The following is a 26,158-nucleotide window of genomic DNA, read 5'->3' on the forward strand; positions in this document are numbered from 1 at the left end:
GTCAAAGAACTAATGATTTACATACAGGGTGTCCCATGAAGAAACGGAGAAACTGTCAGGACTTGTTCTTACGGTGAAAATAATGAAAAAAGTTCATATAAACATAGGTCCAGAAACGCTTAGTTAGCGAGCTATACAGGGTGAAAGATTTCGCCCAGACTTCAGTGCCACCGTTAAAAGGGAGCCCTATTAAATTATTTTGGGCGTTACCCAGGATGTAAAATTTAATGTATATTATGCAAATTGAACTGAACAATTGAATAAAATTGGTACCAGACCTCTAGCTGGCCGACACCACATTTTTGACGTTGGTATATTAACATTCAGGTTATTGAGCACCTGTGTACAAAGTTTCATTGCGGGCACTTGTTTGGTTAAGTCTCAGGAGTGACTTTTATTTGAGAACGCCCGTCCAACGGTGCATTTAATTTAGACGATAGGACCTCTGACGGCCGACAACACCTTTTTGACGCTGGTATATTAAATTTCTGCTTACAGAGCATTTGTGTACAAAGTTTCATTGCGGGCACTTGTTTGGCTTAGTCTCAGGAGTGACTTTTATACGAGAATGTCCGTCTAACGGTGCATTTAAATTAGACGATAGGACCTCTGACGGCCGACACAACATTTTTGACGTTGGTATATTAAAGTTCAGCTTACAGAGCATCTGTGTACAAAGTTTCATTGCGGGCACTTGTTTGTTTTAATCTCAGGAGTGGCTTTTATTAGAGAACGTCCATTTTACGATACATTCCTACGGTTTACTTATTATATTTGGGATCTTTATTTATGACACATTTAATGGGAAACCTTTGTGGAAAGTAATAAATACAAAAAACTGTGTTGATTTTGTGAAAGATCGTTTTTATAATTAGTATTATACAATATATCTCAGTTTTTGAATTTTTGTTAACGCCTTCAGATTGATGACTGCAACATTGATGCACTAGACTGTCTGGATGATAAAGTGACGCTAACTTCACGGTGGTCAAATATTATGACTATTTTTAGGTCAAATGTATTCATATTCGATAGTTTAGATATTTCTAATCGATAGTTGGTTCGATTGTCGTAGTGGCTACTTATTATACTGCAGCTCAACGGCAGCAGCAACACGGCATTGAAGACCCATTTTAGTTGTACTTTAATTTATATTTTAATTGAGTTTGAAGTGTTTTTCCATTATAATGGCTCAGAAAAAGGAATTACACCAATCTGAAATTAATGGTGAAATTACTTCTGTACAAACCAGTGAACATTTCTTCGATTTCAGAAGTGTTCATGACAATTTTGCTGCTTGTCTTATTGATGATGGAGACATAGAATTGGATACCTATGTAAATGCTTACAGAGAATTACAAAAGTAAGTTGTTCTAAAATACGACTTTTAACACTTAAACTGACAGTTATTAGCCCTATTTTGCAACATAAACTGTTTTAAAATACATAACCAGGCTTGCTGTGTCATATATCTAAAAGTATATACTCTATTCAAATTTAGCCTATACATCATAATACATACTTTGATAATAATAGAGAACCAATTATATAGCCCCATGTAATCCGTTTTATAATTGGGAAGATTGAGTTGTAAACATGTTTACAAAATGGGTAAATTTGTGGATAATACATGCTTTAGCCCAATAATTCTAAATAATAAAACCCCTTTTAAGTATAGAACCAGTAACCATTTATGACAATCGTGTTCTATTTTATTTTAACTCATGATTTTTATGTTTGACTACATAATACTCTAATATATCATTTATATGAAGGAAAAGGCTAGATTTTAAACGGGTAGGGTATGGTAAGCGGACCCGGTTTTTTATATCGAAATTGGCAAACGATATCACTTAGTCATAACCATCGATATAAGCAATCGATACTGATTAATTATTTTGAACAATTAACTTAAAATAAGCTATATCAACAGCTGTAAACACTTTAAAATAATACACGTAGGGTAATATTTCAATTTTATATAAGTAACATTTGATTATTAAAAATGCCAGTCAATTAAAACAAACTACACGGCATTGCTTTAAAAGATGATAAGACATGTTTTTCGTGGCTTCAACATGTTGGACTTTTACCGAAAAACCCATTATGTGAAATTTGTGGAAAGAAACAACTGTAATTGTGAGACGAGCAAATATGGTGGTTTAAATTAAATTTATATTTTAATTTAAAACATATGATTGTTATTGAAGACTATAGATACTTTTATATCGATTGATAGTCTAGGATTTGAGATGCAAATATTAGGCATCAGTGATTACATTCTTCGATATAAAAAAACCGGGTTCGCTTATTGTACCATACCCTTTTAAACTTTTGTTTGGATATTGTACATAGCTAACTGTCCTTATTTGGCTATAAATTGTACAAGAAAAACTTCAATGATGTCTTAAAAGTCAAGATTTACAGCAGTTGACAGTTGCATTGACAAAATTCAGTAAATTTACATAAAAATATATATGAGTTATTATTTATTGTAAAAACTTAAAGTACCATCACTTAAAAGTTCTAATTTTGGAGCAACTGTGGGGAATTGAGTGTTTTTATGTAAGAGGATTTATATTTTAATATAGCAGATTTCTGAAATTATGACTTTATGTGGATAACCACAAACAAACAAAAATGTCAGAAAACAAATCTTATTTTATTTGTACATATAAAACATTTTTCAGTAATGTTATTTAAGCCTATGGTCTGTATGTAATATTGATTACCTTTGTAATCGTTATCAGTGACCAGTCATCATGACAGGTTTCAAAAGCAAGTATTTAGTAGATTGTTGCATCACTCGATGCAACAACTTTAGTCAGTTCGAGTTGTTTAATGAATGATGTGGGTGTTGATGTTGTACTAAAACAGAAGTATACCACTTTCTTTCATTGTGCTACATAATTTGAAGTTTAAAACATATTCTTCAATATTTATTTACAATTTTTATTTCATTTGCTATAAACTAGGCTATAGTTTGTTTTATACATCTATACAGACAACATATTTTTATACATACATTTGTGGCTATGTAAATGGGTCTTTCATAATTCAAAAGTTATACTTTAGCTCTGGAATGATCTGTAAAGTACTAATTTTCATGATTCAAGCAAATTTTAGAACAAGTAGATCAATTGTGCTATTCTTGATACGTACACATCTTGATACTCGATAAAATAGGTATTTTTTCAGATTTTATATTTTGAAGCACATTTGGTGAAAAATATAAAATATATTATATACACTTAGCCTATATATACATATACTATAATATACTATATATAGTATATGTATATATAAGTATATATAATATATGTTATATTTTTCACCAAATGTGCTTCAAAATATAAAATCTGAAAAAATACCTATTTTATCGAGTATCAAGATGTGTACGTATCAAGAATAGCACAATTGATCTACTTGTTCTAAAATTTGCTTGAATCATGAAAATTAGTACTTTACAGATCATTCCAGAGCTAAAGTATAACTTTTGAATTATGAAAGACCCATTTACATATATATATACACATACACACATTTATGATTCAATGTTTATTGAAATTAAGTTAGGCTATTACTATTTATGCAAATTTATGTGAACCAGGTGAAATTTGTTGTATATAATTGTAAATTTTAATTGTAAGAGCACTACTATGCTAAACTAACTTTTATTAGAGAGGCATATCTAACATTGACACCATTCTTTGTATATGAATATGCAACGTATGAATAAAGATTATTTTTATTTCATTATATGGGCTGCCATGTAGAAATTGAGCTCATGATGGAAGGGGGAATTTTAAGTCTACGAACATGAAAGGTTTATCACTGAAGTTATTGCATAATATTAATATTTCAAAATGTTTTACTGACAGCTGCAATCCAATGTTTCTATACTGGCAATGGGTTACTAGGGGATCGGACTATTTTGTTGATCTTAGTCAACAACCGGCGATAGCCTGTTGACTAGATACAAAAATTTAGATATCTCAATGAAACTTAGAACAAGATTTTCTAGACCGTCTGAAAATTTGAAATCAATCAGACATAGTTGTTTCTAATTATGCATATCACCTTATGTTACCTTATACCACCTGGTCAACAACTGACGAAAACATGTGGACTAGGTAGTAGGAATTGAGATATCTCAATGAACGGAGTACCAAATACATGTCATAATTTTAAATATTGTGGTAGCATGCTGGGCTGGTAAGTTCCGGCTTTGAATTCCGGGGCACTAAGCACTGTAGTATCAATCTTCATTTAAATTAAATTAGGCTAATGTCAATTATACAAATTTAATGAATCCAGGCTACAGTGAAAGTAACTGTAATTTTCAACCAAGGTATTATAATATAGTTATATTATAATACCTTGTCCTACCAACTTCAAATTTACGTTTGGTGTAGAAAATTTAGTAATATTTGTTTTTTCCAATTTTCATTGAGATAACTGAACTTTTAGTACTTGGTCAACAAGTGTTTGTTTGTTGTTGACCCAGGTCAACAAAATAGAAGGTTCCTCAAATAGGTTTTTGTCCGTTAGTGTTTTGTGAGATTGCGTTGTATTTACTTGATTATTTGTGTGAACTTGATTATTTGTGTGAAATATTTGTTACAGCCACTCTTTTTATCTGAGACTATAGACACACACAATCATTCATAGACTCTTGACTAAAAGCTTTGTGAGTCAGCTTAAATGAATGAATGAAATGATTTTTTTATTTCCCAAATATATGTACAATATTACAATCCAAATTGTACAACTAACTTCTAAATTTTTATTACATTACCGAACGTAGTTTGAAATGAGAACAAGGAATAAACATCATAAGAAATACTCATCATAGAATAAACATCATAAAAATAACATCATTCATCAAATATCAAATCAATACATCAAATATTGTCTTTGAAGCAGAATAGTCAAGTATCTGACAAAACTTAATGCAGACTCTTTGCTCAAGGCATTCATTGATTATAGTGGAATGCAACACAGGCACATATAATAACACATTAAAAAGAGCATTGACTGGCCAGAGCATAGAGAATGGCTGGGGCCGGTCTGGTAGATGATTCCCTCTCCACCCCTATATCCAATCTGAGATGGTCAATCATGTAACAGTCGGCCTACAAAGGAAAGCTGTTTTTTTCTAGGCAAATCTTGTTAAGATTGACTAAATTGATTGGCTTACTAATCAAAGCAGTATCAAATTTCAATAATTGAGATTTAACAATTAATTGGTTAGTCAGCTGCTCAAAGATGAACTCATGTGACTATTCAAAAGATAGGAGTCAGAATTTTCAGAACTGACACGTTGTTCAACCTCTTTATGAGAAAAATTCCTGCTGAACAGACCTTTTTTTTTAATTAATCAAGCTATTTATTCTTTAACCCTAAATGTTTAACAATTAGTAATTAACTATTATTGCAATCATTATTTTAATTTAAGCTAAGCGGTTGAAAATTACAGTTACTTTCACTGTAGCCTGGATTCATTACATTTGTATAATTGACATTAGCCTAATTTAATTTAAATGAAGATTGATACTACAGTGCTTAGTGCCCCGGAATTCAAAGCCGGAACTTACCAGCCCAGCATGCTACCACAATATTTAAAATTATAACATGTATTTGGTACTCCGATCACATGCTAGTTTGGTTATTTAATAACATGTGACGAAAATGGCCAAACACAAAATAATCAAATCACAAAAAGTGAGAGGTCTATGGTGTACACTTGGCAAGATGATTGGCTGTCTTCTGACTCTTCGGAATCACTTTTTACCCTTCTAATAGGGCTATGAATGATATAATACCAATAATTATCACAAAACAAAACTGTAGACAAACAGACTAATTTAGGGGAGGAATACGTGTGTTGACCCAAGAGATAAACAAGGTGTAGGTCCTCCTACAAAGAAAATTTAAATCTTGTGTCGGTGAAGATATGATGCTTATTTCTTACTTAAGCGAATTTCACAGGTCACTTTCTAATATGCTGCAATGTTCTTGGTACATGGTAAGGGTGCTAGCCAGGTGTGCACATGGCAAAGAAAGGCGTTGAGAATTTTGGTCAATTTAGCTTATCAAGAGGTCCATGACTATAATACTCGAAGGGCGCAGGATATTATTATACCTTCTTCCAGGTTATAGAAAACAATAGCCAGTCATAAATATTTGCAAACCGCTACAAGAGTTCAGAACTTAACTACGTGCAGCTCAATTGTCACGCTGGCTTATAAGTAAGGTTTTTCTATTCTCTTGAGGAATTTGTGACCACCAGTCTTAATCTTCTTACTTAGAACAGATGGATGTGTGGCAGTTTTCACTTTATAGGTATGGCTTTTTCTGTTTAGGCTGACCTGCATTGTCAATTTATTTATTTATACTTTATGTTTTGTAAGAGCCTTCCAATCTGTCTGGATGGTATAGGTACTCTGAAAAAATTGACAATTCAAAAACTTAAACATCTTTCAATCACGCACCACTAAACTGAAGCAATATTGTTTCATATTGCCAGATGCCGTGAGATCAAATCATACTGGTCAGTGACGAAGGCCACCGATGCCATGATTTCATGACACATAGCATCGAATATGTTAAAAAGATTTCTGTTATGCCATTAAAAGACGTGCACTATCATAGGAATTTAGGCTGATGAGCAAGTGTCAGTCAGACCAGCCAAATTAAAGAGGGAAAACGAAATTATTCAATGCAATAATCAGTCATAAGTTTTTCCAAGCTTACATTAGATTGAAGTTGCTTAAATTTCCCAGTTACTAGCTAATTTAACCTAATTGTCTCTTGATATTTCTGAATCTGGAAACTGTAAGTGATTCTGGCGACTCTGAGGATATTATTTTTTAATAGAATACCAATTTTGTATGGTAATCTATTGTTGTTGATACTTTATTGTATTTTAACAATCAATATAAAATTTTATAATCAATAAAAAACTCTAGATAAGCTATAAGAAATTTTGTTTACGTTTCAGATTTTGCCAGCTGATGGGTTCAGTATTTGGGTTTGTTGGTTCAGAAATAAGCAGTAAGATGGAAGCCTTAGAACAAGTACGCACTGCAAATAAATCAAACAACTTTTCAACCATGAAAAGAATGGTTCAGTTTGAAATAGACAAGGGAATGTTGAAAGACAGTTCCTATATTTCTGGAAGTCGAACTCTGTTACGACTTCATAGAGGTTTGGGTGAGTACTTTGTGAATTTAATTCATGTGAATTAGTGGTTGCTTTATTACCTCTTACAGCAGCTTTCTCATGATTACATTGCAAGATCAGGATAGCCACCTGACCGGATAAGTTAAGAATGATCTCCCAATAAAACCTGGAAAAATGTACTGTAGTTTTTCTGTCTCTAAGAACTTATGAAATTAAGATATAATTTTATATATCCTGCTTCAGGAGTTGATGTATCCAAATATTGTATGGTACTTAACATGATTGGTGAAACTGTGAATGAAGATCTGTGCAAGCTGTAAAGACTCCAATGGTCTGGGATATTACCGAATTGTTTACAGAGTTAGTAGACAGTACGTAGTTATTACAATGTGTGATCAACGATGTGTTCACGAGCCCCAGTTGATGCCATTTAATCCAAGGTTGAATCAGAATCAAAATCATTTATTGGCCACATAAATATTTCATACAAAAATACATAGGCAAGTCACAAATTTTATCATACTTATACTCACAGTTATATCTTAAAGTCTAAGATTGTCCACTATCCATTCATGAACTCCTGGATAGAGTAAAAAGCATTTTTTAACAAAAATTCCTCAACTCTTATCTTAAAACTAGCATTGTTAAGCAGTCTTATCTCTAGAGGAATTTTATTAAGGCATTACTAGACATAATCAATGGGCTCTTATCACTCTTATGGAGTCTAGTTTGAGGCATGTCGACATAATGCTTAAATCTAGTCTCATATGCATGGATCTTACCTCTATGTTGAACCCTGTCTCTATTTTTCCGTACATAAATCAGACATTGGAGAATATACAATGAGAACAAGGTTAGTAATCCAAGATCTTTAAATAAATTTCTACAGTGTTCAAACCTGCCAACTCCTGCTATAGTACGAATTGCTTTTTTTTGAACAAGAAATACATCTTGAGCATGGACAGAGCTACCCCATGCTATCAACCCATACATCATATGACACTGGAACAGGCCACAATAAGCTTGGCGGAGGCCATCCTGATCCAACTCACCACACAAACGCTTCAGAGCATAAATACTGCTGCTCAGTTTCTTTTTGAGGCCAATTATATGCGGTGACCAATTAAGTGTGGGATCCAAAGTGAATCCCAGAAATTTTGGAAGACTATCAGCCGGGCCAGATTTTTCTTTAATTCCAAAAAGAACTGTGGAAGTTTTTTCTTCATTTACAACCAATTCATTAGCAGTCAACCAATTTTGAACAAAATTTTGATTGAATTTTGCTTCCTCTAGTGTGGTGGAGTTTATTTTGGTTAGTTCTACCCCTATGTCACGTTAAGTCCCTATACACACATCAATACTTCAGACAATTTAAGTCGGCTGATCGATTTTGGCCTGTAAACGATTGCTCCTAATATGTGATTAGATTGGTTGTCAGATTACATTGGTTAAAATGAAGAAAGTGAAGTTATATTCTGATATCATGGTCATATCCAAACCTTGACTGAACTACTATCCCCATTCTCCAGATAGCCTTCCGGTCGAATTCCTTACATATGTCAGTTTTCATTGTCAGAGCAGCATTGCTTGGACAACGGCTGGTGGAAATCCCATCATTTCTCTGATCAACTAATTAACTGAACGAGTATCCTGCATGAATGATAGGTTGGACTATTCAAACTGTTGGAAACAAATCATTATGTGTATGATGAACCTTACACCATGTCGTTTCATAATCCATGACTACAATCTAAAAAAACTCATTTGACTTAAACCACAGTATTTTTTGTATTTATTTACTTTGTAGCTTTATTATCGTGATGGCATGATTCTATTCTTGCAAGTAATTGATTACGTTAATTATGCTTGCATTCTGGGGCTAACTATGGAAGTTACTGTCCGCTACTGGTTCATACTTATTTTACAGATCGTGAATTATTCACACTTTGTTAAGTTTCTTAACAGATAACTTTCTGATCATTCTTCGTATATTAGTCAGATATGATATATATTCAGAGCCACAATACTTTTGCGTGATTGTAACTAGGGCTGCCACTGACATGAAAACTTGGAAAAGCATGGATTATGAGTGAATTTGTATAAATATCTCTTTTGGAATTTTTACTAGGTGATATTCAATACTATGGCTCTTTTCACTTGATTCCGATGCCAACAGGATTCTTTAAAATATGGTTGGAAAGTAAAGATTTTGCAGTATTATGACTAGTGATGTGTCATACCTTGATGTCGAATCTAAATAAGTCTATTCGTGGATGACAGCTGATCAGTAGTGTGCAAATTACCATTGCTAACACGTGATTTTGTTGTATTTCTTATATAAAAGATTTAGATATATAAAAGAGTTACGCAAAGTTTTATTCACTGTAGATTAACTGAATAATATTTTGGCTATACAGTTATTCAAATGTTCTATATTTGTTTTGGTGCATCGTCACAAGTCTACTGCATCTATTTGTAGATAATTTGATCGATAGTAGGAAAATCACTGTTAACTAAAACATGTTTTGTAGTTTTTGTGTATAAAAAACTATTTAAAAACGTATAGCAACAAAATAGTGTAATTTTTCAATATTATTTTATTTCCAAGTTTGTGTTTTCTATGTCTGTATCAATTAATGCCAGTATGTCTGCTGGTTTTATGGTCGGGGATGTCAGCTGCCGAGTGGTAAACAGACAATTATTTTACCATTATTTCGTACTTTTTTCCTTGAACCGACCTTGTGTACTGGCAAAATCTTGGTCTTGTACAGAAAATTTGTGCACTACAGATCTCTGACCCACAATTTAAGACTGGCACTGTTTCTGCAGTTTCCAACAAATTTAATACTATTTGTTATGTTACTGACTAAATATAGGTTGTAAATCCTATGCTTTTTTTAGGAATATTATCAACTAGTATTATCGATAACTATTGGCTTTAGAATTGATATTGTAAAATAATTTACATTCAAAGAAATATTTATTAATAACTAGATGACTTTCATTTTCAAACATGAAAATGTATTAGTTTTCTTTCTATTTGTCACTTGTTAGCAGAAAGACAAATAATTGTGTCATCTACAAAAAATCATTGAATGTTACAAAATTATAAAGGAAATATTTTTTATTACATAGGCCTTATTGGCACCACTATTGGTGTAGAAAAAAATCTTCTATTGAGCATTTTTTGTGGTTTTTAGTTTTATATATGTATAAAAAAGATCAAAACTGGAGAGACGAGGTATTAACATGAATAAGAAACCAGTTATTCCGTGACTAAAATTTAAGGAAACAAGCGATCTCAGTGAGTTATACCATTGAAAATGGAATCAATGCAATACACCAGATAGTAATTGCAATTTTTATGCCAGGGCCTTTACGTTCGTTTTACACTAGTCAGGGACAATATACTGATTAGATCTATAAAAATTAATTCAATTTCTGGACAGAACCAAGGGAATAAGATGATTAGTGAAAGGGATTGGGAAGTAAGAGAATATACTGGAACTCTATCAGGTGTACAGATAGATTTCATATCTTTTAAAAAGTAGTGAATACTAAGGATACAAAAAGAGCCGCAGCTGGAGGAGAACAAGGAGGTTCGTTTACCCCGGGTGGCAAAAATATAGAAGGTTGAGTCGTGTCATATCACAACTGTTTTTGCGTAGTTTTGTCAGTTTCTGCGTGAATAACATTACTCGAGAATCAAAAAGTATAGATACCTTTAAACATTAATCACAGACTAAATAGCAGAGCTATACTTACTCTTACTCCTGTGGCCACTCGAAACCCAGATGGTTTTTGACCTCGCCAACAATGTCTCTCCAACTTCTTCTATCTTGAGCCACTTCCAGTGTAGCGCCAATCGTTCTTAAATCCTTCTCCACCTGATCTCTCCATCGCATTCTAGGTCTGCCCAATGGCCTCACTCCCTCTGGTTCCCCTCGCCACACCTTCTTTATCATTTTATTTTCTCCCCTACGGGCAACATGGCCCATCCATCTCATTCTTTTACTCCTGATCAGTGCAATCACATCGGGATCTTGGTATATTTCTCTTAGTTCTCTGTTCTTCCTGATCCGCCATATGTCTCCTTCTTGAACTGGTCCAAAAATTCTTCTTAGTACTGTAAATAGCAGAGCTATAACAGGAGTTAAATTAAAAGTTAGCTTATATATTTCTTTATTTAAACATATAAAGCAAACTAGAAATCGCAACCAAACTGCAACTTTCAAAATTAAGACTCGGAAACTTAAGATCCGATTAAGACAAAATGTATGTACAAAATAAGTACAAGTTTTCTGTGTTTCAGTATGCAATTTTAGAATTGCTGTATGTGAAAAAAGTTAATAATTTACCATCTTAACTTTTGTTACTGTCCGGGCAGTTAAAAAAAGTTGCCATTAATCATGTCAAATGCAGTTCGTAAAACCATTATCTTAGACGTATAATTTTATTAACCGCTATTTAAAACAATAAATTATTAACACAAATTTACGTAAAAAAGCTCTTGGTAACTTACCGAGACCAATGCCTGCTCATTTAAACACACAAACCACCAGACTACTGGGTTAACACCTCCCTGGGAAGTAAAAAAAAGGCATATACATATACTACACTAATGGGTTTTGATGGAGTGTATTGTTAACTTCTCATCAAGGGTAACATTTTCACTTAATGAATATGATCTTTTGCAGTTGCTTACAAGATCTCAAAATATCTCCCTTATTGCTGCTAAGTTATCACTTTCTTTGCGGACAGGTCTTGTAGTCAGGTCATCAAATCTAACACACCAAATCAAGAACTTAAAGCGTCTTCAGACTCATTTCATTCTAAACTATTCTATACAAGAGCCATCTGTGGCCCAAATTTCCTCCAAACTTTGCCTGTTAAAATGGTTAACTCCGCAATACATGCTTTCAATTCAATCATGTCCGTGGGCTTTGCATCATGGACTCATGCAAACCTATCCCGAATACTCTAAATGTACTGGTTTTGTGAACCTAACAATTGACTGTAGCATTGCCTCTGTAAAAGATTTCTTCAGCATTCTAGGGGAGTTTTACTTTGCTTCGCAGGTCCAATAGCACCTGGAAGATGCTTTATTATACTTCGAGCCAATGTTCTCTGATTTTGTGGGCGAGGCAATAAGTACCATTTTAGGAATCTATCTCTTCCACACTTAGCAACTACATATAAACGTTCATTTGGATGTACCTGTTGAGGCTGGGGTAATGGCTGTAGCGGCTGTTGTTCATCAGCCTAACTTCTACTTCAATAACAGGAATATTGTGTTCTTTTTGAATGTCTTCTTCATCACCACTCTGCTCACTTTCAGAATCCTCACAGCGTTCTTCAACATTATCTTCACCGTCAGTGTCAGATTTGATACCAAATTCATTTAGATTTACACTATTACCTTCACTGTCATTGAACAATATCTCATTCTAATGTGTAATGTCCTCTTCACACTCCAAATCAAAAATTAAAGCAGTTACTAGCCATAACACAACATTAAAATGTAAAAAACTACACTATTAATACTAAAATAAACCTAACACTAAAATTCGCACTGTATCTAGAAGATACAAACACAATAACTATGGGGTTGGTCGCACTGTATCTGTTAAATACAAAGGATCTTATTGTGGGTTAACTCATGAAAACTATATTCATTACTGAGATGTAGGTGGTGATGAGGGGAACTCACATACAGGTTAACATTGCTGATAGTCGGGATAAACAAAAATGGTGGCATTTCACTCCCTGGTATCTAATTGATAAGGTGTGATCGCTGCAGGGTTATTAGATAAGTCTCGATGAACTAATTTGGTTATAAAGAATCAAATTCTGTCTAATTATTAAATCCACTTTCTGTCTAAGATATTTCCAGTACCATTGTAGAGTTTGCCTTGTGTCTTGCTCAAGAAAATATATACCAACGAAAACCAACATCGACCATAAAGCGTCTTCTTTTGGCTCTTGAAATTTACTTTCAATCTAAGATTTTTCTAATAACATAGTTTGGTTTTCTTCTTTGTTCCGATGAAGAAAATAGGATAACTTGTGTACGGCCTAAAAATGACTGCGGTGAAAAAGAATCAGCTGATTAAATTCACTTGTGATTTAATTTATATACTTGATCTATAAATATATACATATTTTGGTTTTCAAGACCTCATTCCTGACCTCAATGGGTCAAAAAGCGTCTACTACCAGCACTTTTAATCCATCTCCGGTCTAATACATTTCAAGTATTATAATTACAGTTTGCCTTTTTGTCCCAATGATGAAAGTATATTGTACAAATTAAAAGTTACTACGGTCAATATGAGTATGTTCCAGTTGTTTAAAATCATTCCCGGTATAATTTATTTACAGTTCTACAATTGAATTACGCTCACCAAGAAAATGGTCACATATGTTGGTTTTGGAATCCAACTTAGATTAATTTTTGGTGCTGAAGTAATTTTGATGTTTTCATCGATCAAGAAATATATATACGGATATATGGTTCTGGTATAAGAGGAAGAGTATATTATCCATTTGCTTTTCTTTAACTTAAAGGCCAGTAATGAAAAATATAAAAACATGGATGTGTCACGATTTGCGCATTAACTATAAATCCAAGTAATTATTAAAACTATGGTACAAAATACATTTTCAAAGCTACCTATAAACTAGAAGATGTCTAGGTAGGTTCACAAGATTCTTGTAGCATTCGTTGTAGTACTTTTTAAAGTTTTTATTTGCAGAAAGTTCAATTTAAAGTTCTGAAGGTGAGTTTTCAATTTAAACTTTTTAGTATTTTGAAACAGCTTTATCATTTCTGCTGCTGATCAACATCAGCAAAGTGAGTTAGAAAATCCTATCTTAATTTCACATTGGTATCACTGCATAATGCAATGGGAATATCACAGGAATTTCACTAGCAAACTTCTTGAAAGTTTAAAAATGGTCTCATTGTCTTTTCCGACTGATTTTAAAAAAAAAGCAAGTTTTGTTCTAAAAACCTTCACATGTTAGAAGACATAGTTTGCAAATGATTCTTTGCTTAGAAGTTACAAGTTCAATAAATAAGATGAGTGATAAGATGTACTGCAAATAGCAGGCTTCCAAAGCCAATGACATCAGAATGCTCTTCTACAGGCTGGCCTGTTAAATCATGAATTTTTCAATAGCTTGATGTAGTACAAAAAATCTTCGCAGCACTTTTCCTCTACTTGTAACTTACATCACAATGATAAGGCTTCATGTTCACTCTCGATTTTTTTGGACTGTAATCTGGGAAAGAATGGCTCATTGAGGCATGTTTGTGTTCATTCCTCTGTTTTTCCTTGAGTCACTGTAAAATTGTCATGAAAACATTCACATCTTTGTTCATTACGTTGCTGTTTATAACAGTGTTAAAATAGTATATTCGATGAATTAGTTGTTTTAAATTCATAAGTGGTACAGTCAGAAGTAAATTTAGATATTAACCTTATATTTGCTCTCCAAAACATTACTAATACAGCAATGTTCTAGAATTTAAACGTAAACGAATGTGTCAGCCTCTTTGACGAGCTTCAGCTGAAAGTGTTAACAGTTGTTTAGTGTCAATAAATTGGACTATAAAATATAAATATTACAATTTTTTTCTGAACGCCAAAATATTCCGGGTAAATTTTCTTATCTTTTTTTCTAATAAACCTTCCTCGAATTAAAACAAACATTTACACTAAAAATTAGCCAAATTTATCTATCCGTTCTTTAGGATGTAGCAACACATTTTGCAATTAAATTTTATTTATAAGATTTCAACAGACATAATTTTTTTTACAAAGCGATATTTTTTTTTTATAACCACATTCCAATTATAATTAAATTCACAGCTCTGACCATCAACATTTTTTCTATAAAGATGTAGATAAAAGATGTAGAAGAAGTGTTTAGTTTACATTAACACAAAATGGAAACTTATATTGAGAGAGAGCCAGTAAAGCTTGGTGTTATTTCTTACCATATTGTTGTGACTCGAAAGCTTGTTAAAAATAGCGTGAGAAATTAATCCCAAGAAGGCTTATATTTGTAAGGTTTGAGCATTTATCCAAAGCCGAATTTCAATAAAATATAATTTAATAGTTTAATAATATAATAAGATATACTTTCAGAAATATTATGTAAAAGATAAGTAAAAGTTCTCGGACTACCTAGTACAATAATCTCACTCACAGTACTAAAATTCATCTTCACTTTGCTATTGACCAAAATTAATTTTTACTGACTGGCCGTGGACCAGTGGAAATCCTCTCACAGGCTAGATTTGACCTGTGGAACATAGTTTTGACACAACTGACTTCGAACAAGATCAACATTTCTTATGGATACATCCATAGTCAAGTAATTATAAAGTAGGTGAAAAAACCTAATTAAATAATTATATTTACTTTATTTTACAAATAACAAATTGAATGAACATTTTATTATAGCTAACTTAACTTACAACAATAGTAAACCTGATGAATGGATAGGCTAAACAGGATTAAAAGGATTATATGAACATTTTCCACAATTATAAGATAAGTACCGGATGTACTAGGTTATGGCAGTTATATGTGCTTTCAAGATTTAAATAAATCTGAAGTTTTTAAAAACATTAGGTGTAATTTTATTGGGTAAATTGTTTGACCTGATTTGTTTAGTAAACGATCATGTTTTTTAAATCTCTTCGAAGTAAAAGTCTTATTTATTTATTTTCTTTTCTTTCTGGCCAACAATAACTCATATGAACAAAGACATGGCAATAGTCACTTGTCTCAAGTGATTTTAGATGATGTTGAAATAGAATGGCTCTATTATGATTCCTCTAATTGTCTTAACAATAATGATGCTCTTACTGTAATCCATAAAAATACGATAAGGCAAACTCAATGAGATTTAATGTAGATAAAAACTACTGTATAGAACTATTATATAACTATAACATAACTGTAAAATTTATTTATTTGACATTTTCTGGATAATATTTTTAATTGTATTATGTTTTAAGTCTTAAAGTTTGTAGAGTTGGTAGTTGTGTTAATCTTCTTTGTTTTATGTATTTTTATTTGATAAATGATTTATGTATTTTGTTATTGTAAATATTTTAATTTGAACACTAGAAAATTTAATAAAGATGATCTTCATGCCTTAAGCTAGTATGTTTGTGAACCACTTACAATTGAAGGTTTCAAGATGTTTGCTATATATACACCCAACACTTTTTACTCAATTATTTCCAACATAGATGCATAGTGACCTTTTTGACTAATATTAAATAATCTAATTATCAATATTATAGGCCGTACAAAATTTGGAAAAGGATTGATTCTGCCTCGATTAATCATAGTGTGTTCTTACACAATTTATTATATCTCAAAAGTTTTTAAATAACTACTATACTAAGACCTTTTTGACTAATATTAGAACCAATTTTCACTCTAATTATTATTTTTACATATTGTATGATATCCCAACAACTTTTAAGCTTTCAAGATGGCGCCTATAGAAAGTTAAAACAATTTTTCTCTTAGGACAAGAAGTTGAGAAAACAGATCCTCAGTATTAGTGACATATTGGTTTTGCTGTATCCAGTGTAGATTAAATAAATAATGAATAAAAATGCTGTTATTCATGATTGTATTTCAACATACAACTGTTTTTCAAATCAACTCAGGTCAACACTAAATACAGGGTGGCGCAGAGAAATGGGAAATTTTGAAGTCGTTGTTGGTACACCTACAAGTCTCGTAGGAGTGGGGGACGGAAGTTATGATGCCAAGTAATAATGGCCATTTAGTTCAGATGGAGCTATGGAGTGGTGCAGAGCGTGCCGTTGCTATGAGAGCGTATTACAAAAATAGCGACAGTGTTACAGCTGCACAACAAGTGTTCCGACGCCATTATGATATTCCTCCCCGCGGTCGAGTTCCTTCTTCACATGCCATATCATCATGGGTTCGGAATTTTGAAGAGACTGGTTCGGCCTTAAAGAAAAAACCTCCTGGGCGTATAGTGACTGTTCGAACCCCATAAAATGTTGATGCAGTGCGAGTCACAGTGCAAAGCAGTCCGTGTCGTTCTGTACAAAAAATCGCCTCATCATTGCGACTTGACATCGGAGTGTGCAAAGAAAATTGCACGGCCTGCAGTTTCATCCTTACCAGCTTCAGATTGTTCAAGCTTTAAAACCAAGTGACGGTGAATTAGCTTACAATTTTGTGAACAGCTACTGACTAAAATCAATGAGGACGCAAATTTCCTTGAAAATCTTTGGATGTCTAATGAGGCCCACTTTCATTTAAATGGGCATGTCAATAAGCAGAACATGCGTTACTGGGCTCGCAGAAATCCCGGTGAACTTCATCAATGTCCGTTACACACCTTAAAGTTACTGTATGGTGTGCAGTGTCTTGTCGAGGGATAATTACTCCTTTGAGGATGGTAATGGTTCCACTGTAACTGTCATATCTGAACGTTACATTCAGTCATATGCTAGAGACATATTTTGCTCCAAGGCTTCATGCTTTTCCAGATATTGACATTCAGAAAATCTGGTTTCAACAGGATAGAGCCACCTCACATACTGCCAATCTGTCAATGGCAGCACTGATAAGTGTCACACAATGATAAGTTTTCGATTGAATGAATGTGTTAGGCGCAATGGACAGCACTTAACTGATGTTATTTTTCAAAAGTGACTTTAGCTTTATTGTTATTTCAAACATTTTTCATGTAGTTTCCACTCTTGCCTAACACATTTTAAGCATTAAAAAGCTGTTTGTACAATTCATTGGTTTATTATAATTATTTCAAAATTTCTCAGTTTCTCTGCGCTACCCTGTTCTAACCAAATCACAGCTCAGTAATCACAAACTAGTTGGTATTGATTAAAAACTCCTTCATCTTATCTTTAAAAGACAAACAAGATACAACACTTGTAATATATTCGGGTAGACCATTGCAAATGGCAGGACGAAAATAATAGAAGCCTCTTCTTCCAACTTCAAACCTACTTTCAGGAAGTGAAATCTTCCATCTTGGCAGGTGCTTTGTTGAGAGACCCTCTCCCCCTGATACAAGTTTCTTGCTAAGATAATGTGGTTCTCTAAATTTGAGAACCATGCAACACGTCAGCAGCCTGCACACTGTCTCCACGGGAAGTAACTGTACAGCATCCCGGAAAGGAGAGATATGATCAACCCGTCTCAGAGGTTGATAATGAACGTGATAGCTGAGGTTTACAGCTTTTGGATTCTGCCAACTTCCTCTCTCGAGCATCACTGCCACCCCATTTTCACTAAGGGTCTGTAACAGATTTTGTGGAGTGATATACAGGACTATGTATTTGCTTATATTGAGCCTGAGACCATTTTGGATTGACCAAGTTGGCACGTGGTGTAGGTCAGCATTGATTTTACTGATAGCCTTTTTCAACTTTTCAATCTCCTAGAAAGATTAACATACACGTCTTATGATCTCACCAGACACATAAAAGATATTTCATGAAGATCAAACGCCTATATGGGTTTGCAAGCCCTACAACTACATTTTGTTTTACAACTTCTAAATGACCTACAACTATGAAATTTGACATACATGTGTCTCGTGTCCTAACAGAAAAAAAGAAAAGATTTTCATGCAGATCTCATAGGGATTGAAATGGGGTTAGAAGTTGTAGTAGTACTATATTTTGTTTTTCCAACTCTCTGATATTGTAGAAAAGTAAAATTTGACACAAATGTTTATCATGTTTTTCAAAGACAACCTACATGACATTGGTTTTTCATATCTACATGTATATTTTTTTTATCGTGACAACAAGACAAAGTCTACTATGACATCTGAAATATAATTTATTTGAACCAGAACTGTTCTTACACCCAAAAATCCAGAAATAAGAGTCAGTCACAATTTTGTTTAACTTTTGAATCTTTTGACCGTTAGTATTAAAATAATATAGACCATTTAATATAATTAGTAATATTTATACAAATAGATCTCACACAGAATGAAAATTATTATCATTATCATGCAGGCCTAAAATAACTCAGTTGTTACTGAAATTGTGGAAAGTATTGAAATATTATGGAGTGTTGCAGAGAAATTTGAGTATTTACCTATTCTGAAAATGTTTCACTATCCGACTTCAGGACCCCAAAACAAAGTCCTATTATTCTGAAATGGATCACGAGATTGGAATATCTTCAGTGACCATCACTTATTTCAGGAGTGTTTACTCGTATTATGCCATTTAAAAAGGATCTTCCTGATGACATACCAATTATTCAATAGGAAATTGTGTGCAAAGCCATGGGCAACGTCTAGTTAATTCATATTTAGTATTTAAATCAGCCTATCTCTTTAAAAGTATTTCTCAATTTCTATGCATAAAAACATAGTAGGCTGTACTTGTTACAGCTATATTGTCTGCATATTGATATAATGTTATACATTTTACATATATTTATCCAAGTACTTGTTTTATAAATTTCCAAACGATTTTTTGCCAAATAATCATTAATAAACGTATGATTTCAGACTTTCTAAGGCAGTTCTTAAAAAGAATCGGAGAGTTACAGCCTGGGGACAAGACAAATACTATAGGACAAGAAGTTTACGATGAGACATTAGGAAAATACCATTCATGGTTGATCAGGAAAGGAGCCCATCTGGCAATGTTCGTTTTGCCAACAAGAGATGTCTTGCTTGAAAGAGTAAGTCCATATATTTATATCTATTTTGAAGTAAGACAGTAGTTTTAGTACATTGATTATTTTAACACATTCACTACCAACACTGCAAGACTTGGTTAAAGCTTTCACATGTGCATGAGATATACAGGATGGCTAGTGTTTTAGACCACAGAGACAACAACTAGTAAGAGGTTAGAAAGGTAAAAAATGCTTGCAGTGACCTGTGCAATGTGCATGTACCAAGAGATTTACGCAGGCACCCCGCACTCTTGTAGATCCCACCAGTGTGTCACTGTTTCCTCACAATTGCTAGCATATTCAAGTTTTCAATTTTTCCTTTTTAGATCTGTGGGTGCACCGGCTTGTAATAACTCTTCTGGCTCGAGTACTTAAAAAAATGATAGTTTTATTTTATAGTAGTAAGTTTATTTTTAGAAAGATATTCAACTATATATCTTCATAAGTGAACATGTTTCTATTTCCAAAGTAGCATATAACATATTTGTTTACAAAATACTCATTTTAAAATCCGACACACTCCAATATTCAATACAGTATTACATCTACTTTGGTTTTACCAACTGTTTACGACAGCACATTAATGGACACTACTGGTTGTTTAATGCACAATATGTACAATCTAGAACTCTTTGAAAATGTTGGGTATTTTTAAAAATCAATATTACGTAGACAGAGTAGAGATTTTGACAACGAAAATTGTTATACTGATATAACCCTTCACCTAGATTAAGTTATTATTGTTGGATAAAAGGTCTTCACCCAGCTACCAGTTTCATATTTACTTCTAGTCATTGTACAGTCTGTATGTGTGTGTCTAAAACAAGTGACATTCCAGGTATGTGGGAAAAACACACAGTCTGCTTTGAGTGCTCTGCCTGACATGTTACTTTCTACAAACGAGGTCTACAATCGAACGGAACTTTACTTCAAGGAGAAGGATCTTCTTAATTTACCTTAGTTGCTCACATGGACGTGGCTGTGATAAATAGTTTTATTTAGGTAATGATATACTATTGTGTTAAATTTTATAGTTGGTTTATTACTATATTTACTGGATCAATGAATTCTATTGTTATATTTTACCACAAAGTTTTTGTAAGTTAGTTACAGGTTTTTAAACTGTACTGAAATAAAGAAATGCCAAATAGTATTACAATTATATTTTAAATCAGTTTGTTTTGTATTCATACTGGATCTAAAGTTGTCTTGTTTGTATACTACTATGTAATTTGAAAGTTAAACATTACATTACTTAAAACATTGACTAAACTAAACAAATACAGTTAACAAGACTGCATCACACAATTGGAATAAATTAATTAGAATTCAAAAACAGATACTCATTTATTGATTAATAAGAGTGATTAATTAACCAGTCAAGTTTATCTTGTTTAAAATTAAAGGACTAGATGCAGCACTGGTCAAGCCTGGGCTCTGAAGTAAGTGTCCAATCATTCATGTTTCTCTTTGAAAATAAAGCCATTGACCATTGTCTGAAGCATTGGAGAAATATGTAGAAACACCTACCATCATTTGTCCTCTGATATGTCACCATAGTTGCCTGTCAACTTCACTAAGATGTTTTGTTATATATTCACTTATTTATTGTAAACTAAACTTTGAAGGTTTAACCTTTTTAATGTCGGAGCCAATAAAAAGTTTGTCAAAAAAATGCCAGATTTTATCTCAAGGTTCTGATGAAAAATGCTGAGCCTATTTCAATGATTTTCTGACATTAGACTAAAACATCCATAAAATCAAAACAATTTTAGATGAGCTCTTTAATTTTTTCTTTACAGATACATTGTTTAATTAAAAACATAAAATATGCATACACTGTTTTTTTTATTATATAAAGCACACAAGTAGTACTTACAAAATGTGTTTGTACATGCATAATAAACAAATATTTACTCAGAATAACTGATACTACTATTTTAAACAACTAAAATTGTTAACATGCAACATAAAGTATTTTAGTATCCATAAAATTGTAAAGATAATACTACTTTTTTATGTAAACCTACTTTTTCTCATAGGCCCAATCTCAACTCATGAGATTCCTAAACACAGTTTATAAAATACACACACTATTACTGAGTTCTGAATAAGTGAACACTTAAAAATTTAAAAATTATTTAGAAATGAAAATGTTAAGTACAATGCAAAATAATTAACAAATCTTATATTTAAATGTAATTTAATTTTAAAAATTCAAAAAATTACATGATAAATAAAATGTTGGAAAAATTATTTTTCTATAAAACATGATATCAATTGAAATAGAACATAAACTTATAAAGTTTTGACTAATATTCTAAAAACTCTAAAAGTTATTTTGTTTTTAGAAAACTAGATTTGCACTTTATTGTGTTGTGATACTGAATTTTAAACTAAACGTATAATTAATCTTACAAAATTGCTATAAAAATCTTTTTCTTGCAATTTGGTTCTTTCATAGGTAGGTTGTTTATATAGCAACAAATTTTATAATACATACAACAAATTATCACAGTAGAACTTTTACCGTGAACGTCAGTATATACGGACACAGGCACTAAAAGTGTTGAATTGTAAGAAATAAATTTTGTTAAGTGAACTACACTTTTAACTAGTGTGCACAAGTATATAACAATTCTAACAATATTATCCTCTTGCAGGACACCGGAGTTATAGCTATCCATCTCCTTAACAAAATTTTTGTTATAGACATGGTGTGAAAAGCTTTCATGCATTCATGAATAATTACAGATTCAATTTTTAGTTATAAATTTAAATAGGTTAAAGAACATTAGCATTTTTATTGATTTTACTGTCACCATCATAGTTATATCTCTGCTCTGGACTCCAAAGTGTTACTAAAAGTTAATGCAAATATTCTTGAATTGTGTCAGTAACTTTTACTGTTAATAATGCTATAGATAAACCACTCACAAAGAAACCTGTGCACAAGCTAATATCTGAGCAGCCATACTGAGGAGGGGGCCTCCTCCATTGGTGGGGAGTGGGACAAGCATCTCCTTGTATCTGATTTGTCAGCTATGTGGGTTGTGTCTCGCTTGCACCATTTTGTTTACACTGCAGCAACTTACCTATTCTATTAGTATATTGTATTTTTGAGTGTAGGCCTATTCAAGCGTAAAATATTAATTGAACAGACTAATGTAGCCATAGACGTATTCAGGGAAGCTGCGTTTTGGTGTGAGATTAGCCACTAAGTGGCAGTGGCCAGGTCAGGGGATAGAGTAAGTGGGCGAGTGCCGAGCAGTGCTAAGGATCCTCGGATAGGTGGGGATTCTGCATGAACTAAAATCGCTCAATGTCTTTTTGTAAGCGGTTTACCTATAGAAATGTAACCCTTCCAATGCAGCTAGTGCCTAAAAATGCGGAACTGCCGATGCTTTAAATGCAAATAGTGTAAATAAATACAAAAATTTGTACATTTTATTACTTTTGAAATGGCCAATGGTTCTCAAAACATCCCTAAGAGAGCAGGTCGATGTTCCTTTCGACTGTCAGGATTAGACAAAGTATTTTATCATCGGTGTTGATACATGTAATGATTGACAGTCGTCTTGAAAGCCATTTCTCATATAGCCTGTGACAGTAAGCACATTCATTTTATTCAGCTGCTAAATTGCAAATGTTTTGGTAATAGAGATGAAAATTGTCCCTGCTTAGCGGCAACGTGCTGCGACGTTATTGTGCCAACCAACAAGTTGCAGCAACTATTGCCGATTGACTGTTGCTAAGCCGTCATCCGTCTTTCCGTTGCATAATGTTCTTTGAACAATGTTTTTCTGTAGCTGCTGCACATAGAACATTATTGAAATATAAAAAAAATCGGACTATTATTCAGCTATCTTGTTAGCATCATAATGTATTCAAACTTTGTCATTACATCTGCGTATTTACTATAATTTATTTTTAGACAATTCAAAACATCCCTTGTTATAATTAAGAACAACCTTTAAAGAATTAATCTAACATTATTCATTACATTTTTTGTGATTATAATTTTGAACACGCATTTTTATTGAACCAATAAAACATTGCAAAATATTACAAAACTTTAACTGTGGTGTTTATTGTATGAACAATTAATTAATCATATAATTTTATCATTGATGAGAGTTAATAATACAATTAAAAACTAATAATATGGTTTAACACAGTCTGTATCAGAATAATTAAATTAGTAAGAAAAAAACAAGTTTTTTAATTATATATGTATAAACATTGCACACATAATAACTTAGCACAGCTATGGAACACACAATGTATTTTGTGTATTAAATATACTTGGGCTTGTGTACTCTAGGGCTTTATAAAACATAAACAAGCTGCTGTTGTCCAGATGTGGATAACATTATGGCAATTAAATAATAACGGTCACCCCACAACTCTGCTTATTAACAGCTGAACCCCATTGCTCAAATAACAACTGAAGAGTTTAAGAGTCAAATTTACTATTGCCGGCTATGAAACCAATGAATTTATTGTGTACCAAAATCAGAGAGAGTTTGTTGCAACATGTTGCAGGGATTACTGTTGCCGCTGAAATACTGTTTTTTATTCTGTTACATTGAATAATGCCCATCACTAGTTGGTAAACAAAGTTTTCATCAGTTTTGAAGCAAACTGTTGTTATTCTCATTGTGTTTCAGTTTGTTTTTTACTGCGTAGTTGTTTGTTATAATGGCTAATCCAGACGATCCAAATTTTGATGAATTTACAAGTAATATTATGAAAACTTCTTTTTGAACTGCGATTGATTTTGATACTGTAGACAATAAAAAGGACGAAAATATAATTCTTCATAATCTAAGTGAAAGTGATGAGGACATGGATGTTAATGATGGATCTGTTTTATTCAAAATAAAACAATTTTACCAAGATCAGCATAGTTTGAGTGTATTCTTCTGTATTTTATGTGGAATATGTGTTTTGTATGTTATAAGAGTTCAACTATACAACTCTAATTCATTTATTCTAAATAAATAAGGTTTTATAAGTGCAATATTTCAGTTTTCCTTTATAGACTATCGTATACATTTCACATTTTTAAATGTAAATATTTATGAAAATTGTTACCAAACTTATTTATTTTTGTGTACTGATGATGCAGAAACTTTATTTACAATTTACTCTTTATAAATAACCTATATAAATGTAGTTTAACCATGTAGTGTTTCTTTGTGGCATTATCCTGCAATGCAGTTCATTCCCAATTTCCAATGCTTTTATTGCGTATAAAATTTTCAAAAACATATAATAATACATTTTTATATTTTTTCTTGTAAGGAATTGTTTGAAAGGCTAGATTGAGTTTGAAATTAAATTATCTTTAAATAAAAAACCTATCATACTGCTTATATTTTATTTATTGTGTTACAGTAATGTTTTAAACAATATCATATAAAATGAACGTGGAAATAAATCTAGCTCAATTGGTAAGCTCATTTTTCCATTTGTGAATCAATGTGTTCAACTAAAACTTTTATATAACTAATACACTCTGCTTAGTATTTGGTTTCACCCTCTGGAGATCAACTGACGATGTTAAAACCCAGGGAAATCCTGTTGCATAGCACATGACATTGTCAGTGTTCCTATAAGAGTTATCAATAGTGAAATTAGAGTTAATTTAGATTAGTTTTTGAAAGAAAGTGGACCATGTAATTGTTTAGTCACTCGGTACCAGTTAAAGTATTATTAACGTTGTATATTATAATTATATTCTGTGATGATTGTGTTTTTAATGGTTAACATTCCGCTGGAAATAAATTTTAATATTGACCTAAAATTGCATTTTGTGTTATTACCTACTTAAATTATGTACTTCTGGACTTTGGAGGGACTTTTTGAACAAAATATTTACTTGTCTATTGTCTATTCTTGTCTGTGTACATATTGTCAGGTCATCAAGCTAACAGAGATGTACACCACAGCAATTATTAGTAAGCTCAGATCTGTTAGAGCTTATGGGAATGAAAACAGGTACCTTACTCTTAGCACTTTCTACTGTCAATGCCTAGGTAAAGCACAATTGAACAAGTTATGAAATTGAGTCCAATCTTACAGTAGATAAATTGGACAATTAGGAAATTTTGCTCAATACTTTGTTCTCAAAAGTCAGAAATTTTACACTATTTTTAACAAATTTTTTCATGTTTAATTGGTTTATGATTGTGGTATATTGTTGACAATAAATTATTTGAAAATATAATAAGTCT

The 26,158-nt window shown here is 32.4% G+C and overlaps 1 protein-coding gene across 1 annotated transcript; it reads left to right on the top strand.

Annotated features, from left to right (window-relative positions):
• The first annotated feature begins 1,075 nt into the window (after window positions 1-1,075).
• On the top strand, window positions 1,076-25,728 carry LOC124362754 (ceramide-1-phosphate transfer protein). The gene is made up of 4 exons (XM_046817516.1): window positions 1,076-1,363; window positions 7,004-7,215; window positions 19,747-19,922; window positions 20,758-25,728. The coding sequence occupies exons 1-4, from the start codon at window positions 1,188-1,190 to the stop codon at window positions 20,878-20,880; spliced, it is 687 nt and encodes a 228-aa protein (XP_046673472.1). The 5' UTR covers window positions 1,076-1,187; the 3' UTR covers window positions 20,881-25,728.
• Window positions 25,729-26,158: the final 430 nt, after the last annotated feature.

Source organism: Homalodisca vitripennis, chromosome 5 (assembly GCF_021130785.1).
Source record: "Homalodisca vitripennis isolate AUS2020 chromosome 5, UT_GWSS_2.1, whole genome shotgun sequence".
Lineage (NCBI taxonomy): Eukaryota > Metazoa > Arthropoda > Insecta > Hemiptera > Cicadellidae > Homalodisca > Homalodisca vitripennis.

Bases quoted from the DNA above. Each gene is read 5' to 3' on its own strand.
- LOC124362754 (XM_046817516.1), top strand. From the start codon at position 1,188: ATGGCTCAGAAAAAGGAATTACACCAATCTGAAATTAATGGTGAAATT. The intron at 1,364-7,003 runs GTAAGTTGTTCT...TTTACGTTTCAG, and splicing joins GCTTACAGAGAATTACAAAA to ATTTTGCCAGCTGATGGGTT. The intron at 7,216-19,746 runs GTGAGTACTTTG...GTATGATTTCAG, and splicing joins ACGACTTCATAGAGGTTTGG to ACTTTCTAAGGCAGTTCTTA.